The sequence below is a fragment of the Harmonia axyridis genome, chromosome 2, assembly GCF_914767665.1.
Source record: "Harmonia axyridis chromosome 2, icHarAxyr1.1, whole genome shotgun sequence".
Lineage (NCBI taxonomy): Eukaryota > Metazoa > Arthropoda > Insecta > Coleoptera > Coccinellidae > Harmonia > Harmonia axyridis.
Genome location: NC_059502.1, coordinates 24905454 through 24916668, shown reverse-complemented (window position 1 = coordinate 24916668; position 11215 = coordinate 24905454). Strand labels below are relative to the sequence as shown.

General features: G+C 33.6%; 2 protein-coding genes across 2 annotated transcripts; both read left to right on the top strand.

The window, feature by feature from the left end:
- The first annotated feature begins 202 nt into the window (after window positions 1-202).
- Window positions 203-1426, top strand: LOC123673726 (dnaJ protein homolog 1-like). The gene has a single exon (XM_045608372.1). It carries the CDS (start codon window positions 284-286, stop codon window positions 1259-1261), a length of 978 nt encoding a protein of 325 aa, XP_045464328.1. The 5' UTR covers window positions 203-283; the 3' UTR covers window positions 1262-1426.
- Window positions 1427-1633: 207 nt separating this feature from the next.
- Window positions 1634-11048, top strand: LOC123673723 (nuclear pore complex protein Nup205). The gene is made up of 6 exons (XM_045608366.1): window positions 1634-1838; window positions 1891-2048; window positions 2110-2707; window positions 3127-3944; window positions 5477-9479; window positions 10810-11048. The coding sequence occupies exons 1-6, from the start codon at window positions 1829-1831 to the stop codon at window positions 11016-11018; spliced, it is 5796 nt and encodes a 1931-aa protein (XP_045464322.1). The 5' UTR covers window positions 1634-1828; the 3' UTR covers window positions 11019-11048.
- The last annotated feature ends 167 nt before the right edge of the window (window positions 11049-11215 follow it).

Sequence of the window (11215 nt, the reverse complement as noted above, 5' to 3'; positions counted from 1 at the left end):
ATCCCCTAGCCTTACTTTACCTCTGATAAGAGGATGTACAGTTACTACCGGGACACTCTGTATAGCTATATACAATTCTGTGGCCTTCAAGAGTGCAATTGGCGTCCAAATGACGAACGCTCAAAAGTTCCTGACACACATCGATGCTTTCTTCATATTTTTTCATCTCTCAATAAAACTTTCTATGTCTAAAACCTGAAATAAGACAAGACGTCAATGACTGACAAAACGATCGATCAAAATTCAGTTGTATTGTTAGTTCTTAACGTCATTTCGTGAAACAATGGGTAAAGACTACTACTCCATATTAGGTATACGTAAAAACTCGACAGATGACGAAATAAAGAAAGCCTACCGAAAATTAGCCTTACAATATCATCCCGACAAAAACAAATCCCCCAAAGCCGAGGAGAAATTCAAAGAAATCGCAGAAGCTTACGAGGTTCTATCCGACAAGAAGAAACGAGACATTTACGACAATTACGGTGAAGACGGTTTGAAGGGTGGAGCTGGCCCTCATGGAAACACAGGATTCACTTACACATTCCACGGGGATCCGAGGGCAACTTTCGCTCAGTTCTTCGGCAATACGAATCCATTTCAGAGCTTTTTCGGTTTCGACGATTCCTTCGACAACGACATGAACCAATCGACCTTCATCTTCGGATTTCCAGGTGCAGAAAATCACGTGGGATCACACCGGGAAAGAATGGCCCAGGATCCACCGGTAGAGCACGAAATTTATCTAACTTTGGAGGAGGTTCTTCACGGCTGTCTTAAAAAGATGAAAATACAGAAGAAAATTCTGCTTCCTAATGGCAAGTTGGGAAAGGAGGAAAAGATGCTGGAAATAAATGTTCAACCTGGTTGGAAAGCCGGTACTAAGATAACATTTCCCAAAGAAGGGGACCAGGGGGTCAACAAGATACCTGCAGATATAGTTTTCATTATAAGAGATAAAACACACAGTACCTTCAAGAGGGAAGGCAGTGATTTGAGATACACAGCTAAGATTTCCTTAAAACAAGCATTATGCGGTTGTATAGTTAATATTCCTCTTATTGGTGGAGGGCAGGAAGCTCTTAACTATAAAAATGATATCATAAAACCTCAAACTATCAGACGTATTGCAGGTAGAGGTCTACCTTTCCCGAAAGAACCTTCTAGAAGAGGAGATCTAATAGTAACATTTGATATTCGGTTCCCCGAAAGTCTACCAACAGCTACGCGAAAGTATTTAGAAGAAAAATTACCAGCTTGAAATATTAAATATTGGTGGTACCTACCGTATTATGCATTTGTTGTTACCGTAAAAGTGCTTGAAACCACATATAATGCTACTACTAAATATAATGTAAAAATTGAATCAATATTCTTCCAGAACAGACGTGATTATCTAATCAGCATTAAATTCGGAGTTATTTTATCTTTCATTGCTCTCCTCCATCGCAGAAATTGTATAGGTTTTTTCAAAAAATACTTGTTATTATACCTACTTATGTTGGTAAACCAAAACGTTAGACCTACTGTACTATAAAACCTACGCAATGAAAGTGTAAAAGTAGCTTAACATTTTCAGAGGTTTTGACAAAGACTAGTAGTCTGTGGTTTTGACTTACTGCGCTTGCGGCCAAGTAGTCTATGGTTGCGGGCTGCGGCAAAACGGGCAAACAAGAAATCAAATTTTTAAGGTTATACTGGTTGTTATCCTTTAACTTGTTATCCCGCTTCTAATGAGAAATGAATTAAAAATAAGAATTGAAATAAATCTATATAATTATATTGATTTCACCAAATTAAGAAGCTTTAAACTAAAACTGACATCAGGATGGCTGAAGGTACCTAATGATTATCTCACATGTATCAGTAAATTTAAATATTTTCTTTTAGTTTTCATGAAATCTGAAGATCTATGGAATCCTTCCAAGGACCTTCAAGACATTGTGTTTAAGCATCTTACCCAGAGTTCTTCAAATCTCTGCAACTCTGAATTAGAAAGTGCACTTCGAAAACACAAACAAAGTTTTTTCTCCTTACTGAAGAATCCGGTAAGGAACAGTTTCGTGTGTCAAATGGACTATACTAAAATTTTGTTTTAATGGTTTTTAGCCAAAAAATGCCAAAAGTAGAGAAGAAATAAAAAAGGGTATGACTGAAGGAATCACTGTTAGAGGTTTAGGACATCAAATACTGTCACAGGAATTATATCAAGAGACTATAATCATTTCGGATATGTTCGACATAAATGAATTTGTAGCTTTAGACTTATTATGTACAGCACAACTTCAAGTTACTTACCATCCTGGGTTACCTCGAGGTTTAGTAGCTGTGCTTCTATATTATGATGGTCGGAAAGCTCTTCTAACAGCTTTAAAATGTCTCGTTCAAGCTAGAAATGGAGTTCAATGGTCTGTTAATATAAAAGAAGAAGTAGCTAGGTTTATTACCATATACACAGATCAATTGATGGAAGGTGGTTTGTTTACTAGAATATTTGAGTTATTGAGAGAATTAGATCTCAGTAAGGAACTGGAAAAGTTACATCAGAATGTTGCCTTAGGAGGTCCTAAACATAGGAAACAAGTCAAAGATTTATTTCTTGATATAAGAAACTTATTAGGGGACATTGTGTTCATTTGGGCAACACAATGTGGTCTTCCCAAAGCACCTACATTGGGTTTAATAGATTATTTGAGGGAAGTGAAAGGTAGGTCCTGTTTAAAATAATTATTAAATAAATTATTGATACTTGTTTTTTTTTTTTGAAAAATCTAAACGTACATATAGTAAAGTCCTTGGAGTTTGAAGATTCTCAAATGATCAATTATTAGAAAATTAATTCAAGTAACATTTTAAGAAAAAAATTATTTCAATCTATCAAGAAGAAATTTGAGTGTAGCAAAAATTTGAAATTTTTCATGAAATAATTCCTTGTCAACAAATTTTTCAATTAGTTAAGTTCCTGAACTGGGAGTAAGGAAAACTTGCTTTTTCAATTGACTGGATGAAGCGGGGATTGCAAAATTCTTAAACAAAAAAAAACAAGGTGGCAATAACAAACATTTAAGAACATAAATAAAATATATACTATTTTTCATCATTAATTATACAATTGTTAAATTTTAGGGGATGAAGAGGCTTCAGGAAAATTAGACTCTGTTAATTTGACTCTGCAGATGGCTTTACTGTCAGCTTTAGATCTGAGTATTCTCCACACACGGGAAGATGGTGAAGAAATAGTAAAAAGTCTTCCTATTCTTTCACAAAAAAATTATCTAGAATATATTATTAAAGAATTTGGAGCAAATAAGCCAAAATGGAACTGTGAAGGGCTAGAAGCATTATCTACCTTTGGTATAGCTGTTTGTATTGCTTCACTAAGGCTCCTTTGTCAAAACCAGCAATTTCAAGAATTTATTGGAAAGGAGGAGATCTTTATTGATAAAGCTATCGAACTCAATGTGTTTGATTTTCTGAATAATATGGTCTTAGATTGTAATCTCTTATATGAAGACGAATTTATGTACAAAAGAATGCATTACCTTTTAACAGATTTCATAGTTTATCTATATCCAAAAGTGAAAGAATTGAGGATTAAAGCAGATGAATCTGCAAGAACCATACAGGTATACATTCGTGAAGGTTTGGAAGCTCCAGTTTCTCTTCCAAGGCATTTTGAAAATCTCCTTCTGTCAATCGCTAAACTATACCAGGGCAATAAACTAAAAAATACATATGTTTTGGACTACTGGAGCCCCATTGAAATTAATCCTGATCAGTCATACTCATACCATGCCCCACCAAGAGCGGTCTCATTATTTAAATTTGTGAGATTTGCAGGAGATATGCTACCTTCCACGTTATTCGTGCCTTATGTTTCATTTCTCAGTAGTCTATCTACATGTCAACAAGCTGCTAGAAATTGTTTCAATATGCTGAAACAGGTAAGTTTTGAATCCTCCCCTAATCATTTTATATCAATATTTTAATTTTTTGTTTTGCATTGAAGAAAGTATTGATATTTTCTGTAACTTATCTGTGTGTTTAATAAAGTTCTATTCTATATACAGAGTGTTCCTAAGTACAAAGGAAAATGATAATGCATAATTTTAAGCAAAAAAAATCCTCTTAACATGTTACATGAGCCAGCAAACACTTCGTTTTCTTGTAGTCCTATTTTTTTGTGATGTGTGTTTTTGTTGAATCTTTATTAATCTGCTCTACAGATTGTGTAAATGAGTACCAAAACTCATAATTAATTTATTCATCTCAGCTTAATCACTGGATCTTTATAAAAATTTAGATTTTCCTAAGGATTGCTAGAAAATGTTTGAAATTTTTGTCCCCAAAATTGGTAGCAGATACGACAAAACTACAAGAAAGCAAAAAGTGTAGTACTGGAATAAAGGATCTTCTTACATTTTTCTAAACTACCAAAAAAAAACTTCTGGAGGAAAGAAGTAGGCACCTTCCCAGAAAATATACCACCCTTGCATTCTTAATTAGCATATCATGATAAAATCTTTAAATTGGAATATCTATGCCAAATTTAAGTTACATATCTTGTGAAGGAAAAATGTTATCATAAAAAAACTTGAAAAACTCAAACTTTAACACCATGTATCTTCAAAACAAAGGGATTGCAGGCCCATGTTTAAAGCCTTAACACTATCAGTGGAATCTGTTACTTTCGTTTGTACTTCCAATTTAAGAACACCCTGTATAATTTGAGAAAAGCACCGACTTGGTGTAGGGAGCTTTCAAGCACTCTTTCATTCATGCATCTATTTTGCCCTTGGAGAACAATATGTATAAACAGGACATTAACTAGACAAACAGAAGGTCTTATGGCCTACACCCTGTTTTAATCGCCAAGTGGGATTTTGCCCATTAACAAACTGAGACATTTGTATTCCGAACCTACCCTGAAAATTTCCAAGTTCCTAGGTTTGTCCTGCGATATTTATTGTGCTTACAATTAAAATATGAATGAAGTATTCATTATACAATATACAGGATGTCCCGTAAAGACCACGTCAAACCGAGGGAGAATGTAGATCAGAGGATAACCCATCTGCTATGACAAAATTCCCATTATAAAAGTCTTACCGTTTTCGAGTTATTTTGTTTTTTTTTTAAATAATGAATTTTTGCCCCTTTCAATAGTTTTGTCTTTACGGTTGGTACAATTTTACACCTTTTTGGTTAATTTTTTCAGTAAAATATTGCTGAAGAAAGATTTTAACGTTTACATTAAAAACATTGTCCGGACATTTTAAAGGGGGGCTGTGAGAAATATTTTTATTGAAAATTTTGGTAGTGGATTCTTTACGGGACACCCTATATAATCTGTTTTCATTGAGTTTAAAATACTGAAGCAATAATTTTCCATTGAGTTCAATTTAATACATTTAACCTAATTCACTGATTGAACATTCTTGAAGTTTGAATTTCAAAGCATTTCTTTATTTTTCAGGTTGGACTTCTTCCCAGTTCCACCATATCATGGGATCACTTTTTTGTATCATTTGCTCAGTATTATTCTAATCTTAGAGAAGAATCTCCTCCTTTGACGGACACCATTTATGGACAGAAGGGATCTTATCATAGAGCAGTCTCCCCATTAGAAATAAAGGGTTTACAATCTGTACTTGTCCTTATTCGAACTGTTGCAGAACATGACGAATTTTCGAGATTAGCTTTATGTGAACATCCAGGATGGGCACCACTGACTGTACTTCTAGGATTAGTGGGGTGTTCTATACCTATTCCTTTGAAGGCGGAACTTTTGTTGACTTTGGCAACTCTCTCAAAATCTCCAGAAAATGCTTCACAGATGTGGGAGAACTTAGAAGCCTCTCAGATACTTATTACAATACCTTCGATTTCTGGTTATACCCCAAGGGGTATTGAAACTGAATTAGAAGAGGTAGAATCGAGGGATGAAGAATATCCGTTAACAAAAGCTTTCTTGAAATTATTGGACAGTTTGACAGACCTTGGTATTCCAAGAATGTTAGGTGCTGGTCCAAGAAAACCTGGATTCACTCCCTACTTAACATTTGTTGTTAATTCTGTATTTCTGCGATATCATGCAAGGTCATACAAAGATCCATCGGAAAGATGGGAAGTTGCAATGTTATGTTTGAAATTGTTTGAAAAATTTTTAAAGCATTATGATCCACAAATAGCAGATATTTCACCAGATGATACGACTAAAGAATTCCACACACCACCTGGATTTCACCTGATGATACAGTTCAACAACAAAACTGATTTATTAAATCTCATTCTTGATATAGTTCATGATGGTTGTGCATATTTTAATCAGTTTGTTTCTTTTCCTGGTGAGGATATGCTGAAACAGTGCGTGCTGCATTGTTTGAATATTATCCACAGAGTTCTTTTACTTCAGGGATCATTCTCTAACATAGTAGCAGCTTCTTCAGAACCCATACTACTTACAGGAATAATGAAACTACTACTCACTATCAATAGAAAAAGTGGAAAACCAGATCATTGCATCAACATTGCAAAGTATGTCAATTGCCAGTACCATCTGCCAGAACATGCCAATAGTTCTATAAAGGTCTTGAGGTTGGTTTTGAGTTCACCAGTTGCACACAGCCACTTTGTCAGTATGCTATTTTCAATGGAAGACATGGCCAAAGATATCAAATTCGGTTTCATAGAATGTTTAGATGAAGCTCAAACTGAAGATAATGAACAATTGAATTTGAGTACTAAATTAGAGATCCTGAAACTGCTGAAACAATGTGTGGTATTCAATGCACCAAATTTTTCACACTATTTACTTGGATTTGATATCAAGCAAGATATTTCAAAGTCGAATTTATTATTACCAGGTGTAAATGACTATCCAAGGTCATGCTTACATTCAATCTTTGTTTTATTCAACATTGCTGTCAGGGAATCAATTTCAGATCAATTATTGGAATCTATATATAATATGTTGCATATTTTATGTTCAAATGCTAAAACTTCTGGTCCAGTGTTGAGATTTATAAAATCTAATGAAAATTTCTTTATAACACACCTAAAGTACAGTTATAAACATTTGAAGAGCATGCAATCACTGAGACAAGCATCTTGGTTAATGAAAACAGTTGCTATTGAACTGAAAGTGTGTAGTACAAGTAAACAAGTGAAATATCTCAAACAACTATCGAATTTCCTCACAGGATATCCGTCTTATGATATTGGAGTTTGCAATGACACATTTGCATTAATATCAAAGCCTACTTTGTCAGATAGTGGTCCTGCATTTGCACCTATATCCTTCGATGAACCAGATTTTTTCATGCTGAATTTGACAGAACATTTTGAGTCTAGAGAAAATGAAATGGAGATGCCAACCTGGGAAATCTTCAACAATTCAGTATTGGAAAATTTACTCAAAAGTTGCCAGACTGAAGCCACTCCTAAATTGATAAACATAAAAAAATTGCACCAAATACTTAATGATGAGTTGAAGAACTTCCAAGGCACTGCTATAATAGGGCAAATGCAGGCAATAAACCAAGAAATACCCAAAGTACTCAAGTATGCTTTGGAAGTGAATAAATGTAGAGAAGAAAGTGCTGCTGTTGTACAGTTTGTTGAAGCCTGGTGCCAAATCATTGATGTTATTGTGATCTACATCCCATTTGAAATATTATCCCCCATTGATAAGCAGTATCTGTGCATACAGTTACTGGTTAAATTACTCAAAACTGTGACAGTAGTAGATATTGTCAGTGAAGCAAACAAACTAATATCTGGAACCATTCTTCTACTATTGAGTAATTTACAGCAGTGCCATTTGCAAGAAAAAAAATTGAATAAAGTATCAAACAATCCGAAAGATCTATATGTGATTCAAGCAAATTCTGATACATTAAAAGAAATTTTGAGGCTGTTAATGAAGTGGATAGTTGCATCAAATATTGTAAGTGAAAAATTAAGGATAAATATTTATGCTTGTCTGATGATATTCCTCCAACTCACACATATTGATCAAGAAAACGAAGGTATATTTGTTCCCAATAGTTCATTTGTCAGTCGACTAGATAGCACCAAGTTAAATCTGTCTCAGCTTGATGACACCACCATTAATATGCCAACGGATGTCATCAATGATTTTGGAGAGAAACTTGTTGAAATTCTTTGTCATGATTGTATAAGTTCTCATGATATGTGCAAAGTATTAGCAATGACTAGTTTGGGTCAACTTGTATACCTAACAGGAAATATGAATTGGATAGCGTTCATGTCAGGAAGAGGATATATAAAACATATTATTCAAAGTATATTTGAAAGTGATAATGATTTACTGAATTTGTTGGAGCCATCTTCAACCAACATGAAAAGTCTTTATGTTTATTCTGCTAAAATTGCGTTTTTGATTAAATTAGCAGGTAATAGAATGGGTGCAGAGCTTTTATTAGAACATAACCTCTTATCATGTTTGAGTAACATGAAAGTTTTTGGGCACCATCCTGAAATAAATAAGACATGGGATTTCAAAGAAGATATCAGTCAGTTCACACCATCTTTGGAGGAACAATACCTTCAAATATGGCTACCAAGTTTTGACCTGTGCAATGCTTTACTCACAACTTTAGGATGTGACAACAAATCAGCTTTAGTTCAAATACTATTTTATGTTCTTAGTCACATGGATGTTGTTGAATTAGTATTGAGGTCTGGAAGTCCTGAATTATCAACTGTATCACTGAAAGAACTGTCATTGATAACATCTGTCCTTTCAAGAAGTGCCAATAATGAGTTGATCAACATAATGGAAAATCCTGACTTGGTCCAAAGTAATCGTGCTCAGTTGTACCGTCTACAGAAACTGATATTTGCTCTTTTACCTAAATTCATACTTACTGAATCAGTAATAAGAAACTTGATCCACAATACTTCGAATAGTATGTTAAATACCTACCAAACTTCTCAAAGGTTACTTTATGGTATGCAAGTAATCTGCAATTTATTATCTTATTGTAGAAGCATTGTAGCTAATCATGGAATCGACCATACAGGAGTTGGTGTAATTTTTGAACCATCATTGAATACAGTAAATAATACCCAAAGTGCATATGAACAAACTCCTTCTCTAGGTGTAATTGTACAGCATCTAATTAGCGCAGTGAGCTACCATCATCAAGAAAAAGTTACTTTAGATAGGCTTCACAGAAAAATCAAGGATATACCAGAAATGAGTTCTATGGACCTTAGAGAATTTGTGAATGAATCCCTTAAAGTTCAAGACTTGACATCTATAAGAGAACAGATACTTGATTTTACAAGAGAAAAATTAGAGAGTAAGGAGAGGGAAATTAAATACTGTACATTCATTATCGAACATGCCCTTTACCTAACTTGGGTTCATTTAGATTATTACATGCTGAAGGCTATTCCAAGGGCAAAGCATTTTGGACCTTTGATTTCAAGAAATTCAAGCAATTTGAATGGTGAGTATATGAATGCATGACCCTATATATTTTTTTTAAGTGAATTTCATCATTTCAATTCCAATTTTTCTTTAAATCTAAAGATTTTTAAGTTTTCATTATTTTTATACACACAGATTCAACAAATTATTCTTAGAAAGTAGGATTCATAATGCGCTTGGAAAATTCACTAGTTAACTTGTTGACCAATATAAAAATTCGACACATATATCACTCATCCAAAAGAAAAATGACACATCTCAAAATCTTGAATTTCTAGATTCTTCCATTGAATTAGGTACTCCCAAATAGTTGAAGTTTTCACTGGAAAATCGTCATGTGAAAACTTGAATAACTAACCGATAGATGGTGCATGTGTCACTTTCACGTGACGATTTTCCAGTGAAAACTTCAACTATTTTGGGGTAATTCAATGGAAGAATCTAGAAATTCAAGATTTTTCAAATGTGACACTTTTCTTTCGAATGAGCGATATGATGTATATTCAACTGTACAACTTGATAGTAGTTGATTCAACCCTACTTCTTGTCTTGCGCTTGAGGTAGGAACAAATACAGTCTTCATAAAAATCTTAGAGAAGAGGTTTTCATCTGTTTTATTAATAAAAAGATTGTTTAAAATGTTGTGGGAAATTTAAAGGGCACAACAAGGAATATTTTCTCTGAAAATAAGTGCTGCTTTCTTTTAGAAATAGGGCTTTATAAATGAAATATATTTTACAAATCAAAAACCTAACAGTAAAAATGAACTTATAATTTTCTCTGAGACTGAAGAGATAGAAACAACTGCTAACAATTACAATTCAAAGGGCTAGTAACCGAAGTCTTCCTGTCAGTCAATATTTACATATAAATTATATTAAAGTTATTCCTAGGTGTTTGTAAAGAGATAGGTCTCGAAAACATTTAGTACTGAAAATTAAAAAATAAAATGTAACTCAAATGCAGTAAATACAAATTTAATGTACCAAATCTTCATGTAAACCACTTTCTGCCAAATCTTATGTGTATGTGTCCTAATGTTGCCCTACAGCTGCTTAATTTTTACTCTTAATGGTCTTGATCCCTGAAGATTTGTAGCTTTGTATGATTCATGTTCATATGTGGATTCTTTAAGATATTCTCAAAGAATGTAAAAAGCATTTGGTTTCGACCACCACCTTACTATTTCGGGTGCCCGAATGTACAACAAAATAGAAGTCTAGTTGGATTAACGATTACTGACCCCAATATTTTGCTTTATTTTATGTTGGTCAACTGACAGACAGAATATTCTGATTTTCCAAGTCTGTAGAACTCATTCAAAGATTGATATGTAATTTTTTTTTTAGAATCGCTACCAAGTGCCACTGAAGCTACATGGAAAGTATCAACGGATGATATAAGCAACTTGAAGCAAGGTCTTGTCTCAATTTTCAACGACAGCTTCACCAAGCAATTATTGGAGACTTTACAAGATCTTCCAGAATCTGATAAGGGTCTTGCTGAAGCATTATTGAGAAAAATCAAACGTCTTATTCAGTTTGTCCCTGTTAAATGATTTTTATATAATTAAATAATTCAAAATGAAGCACATTGTTTCTATTCATCATGAAAATAAGATTTCATTACAGTTTTTTTCTATATACATATACAACAGATTTTGTAATAAAAATAAAATTAATTAATTTCAATTTAGTTTTATTGAGATTCCCACACGACAAAAATATTGATCCAATCTATTAAAAAAAAAGGTTT

Bases quoted from the DNA above. Each gene is read 5' to 3' on its own strand.
- LOC123673723 (XM_045608366.1), top strand. The intron at 2,708-3,126 runs GTAGGTCCTGTT...GTTAAATTTTAG, and splicing joins TTATTTGAGGGAAGTGAAAG to GGGATGAAGAGGCTTCAGGA. The intron at 9,480-10,809 runs GTGAGTATATGA...TTTTTTTTTTAG, and splicing joins AAATTCAAGCAATTTGAATG to AATCGCTACCAAGTGCCACT.
- LOC123673726 (XM_045608372.1), top strand. From the start codon at position 284: ATGGGTAAAGACTACTACTCCATATTAGGTATACGTAAAAACTCGACA.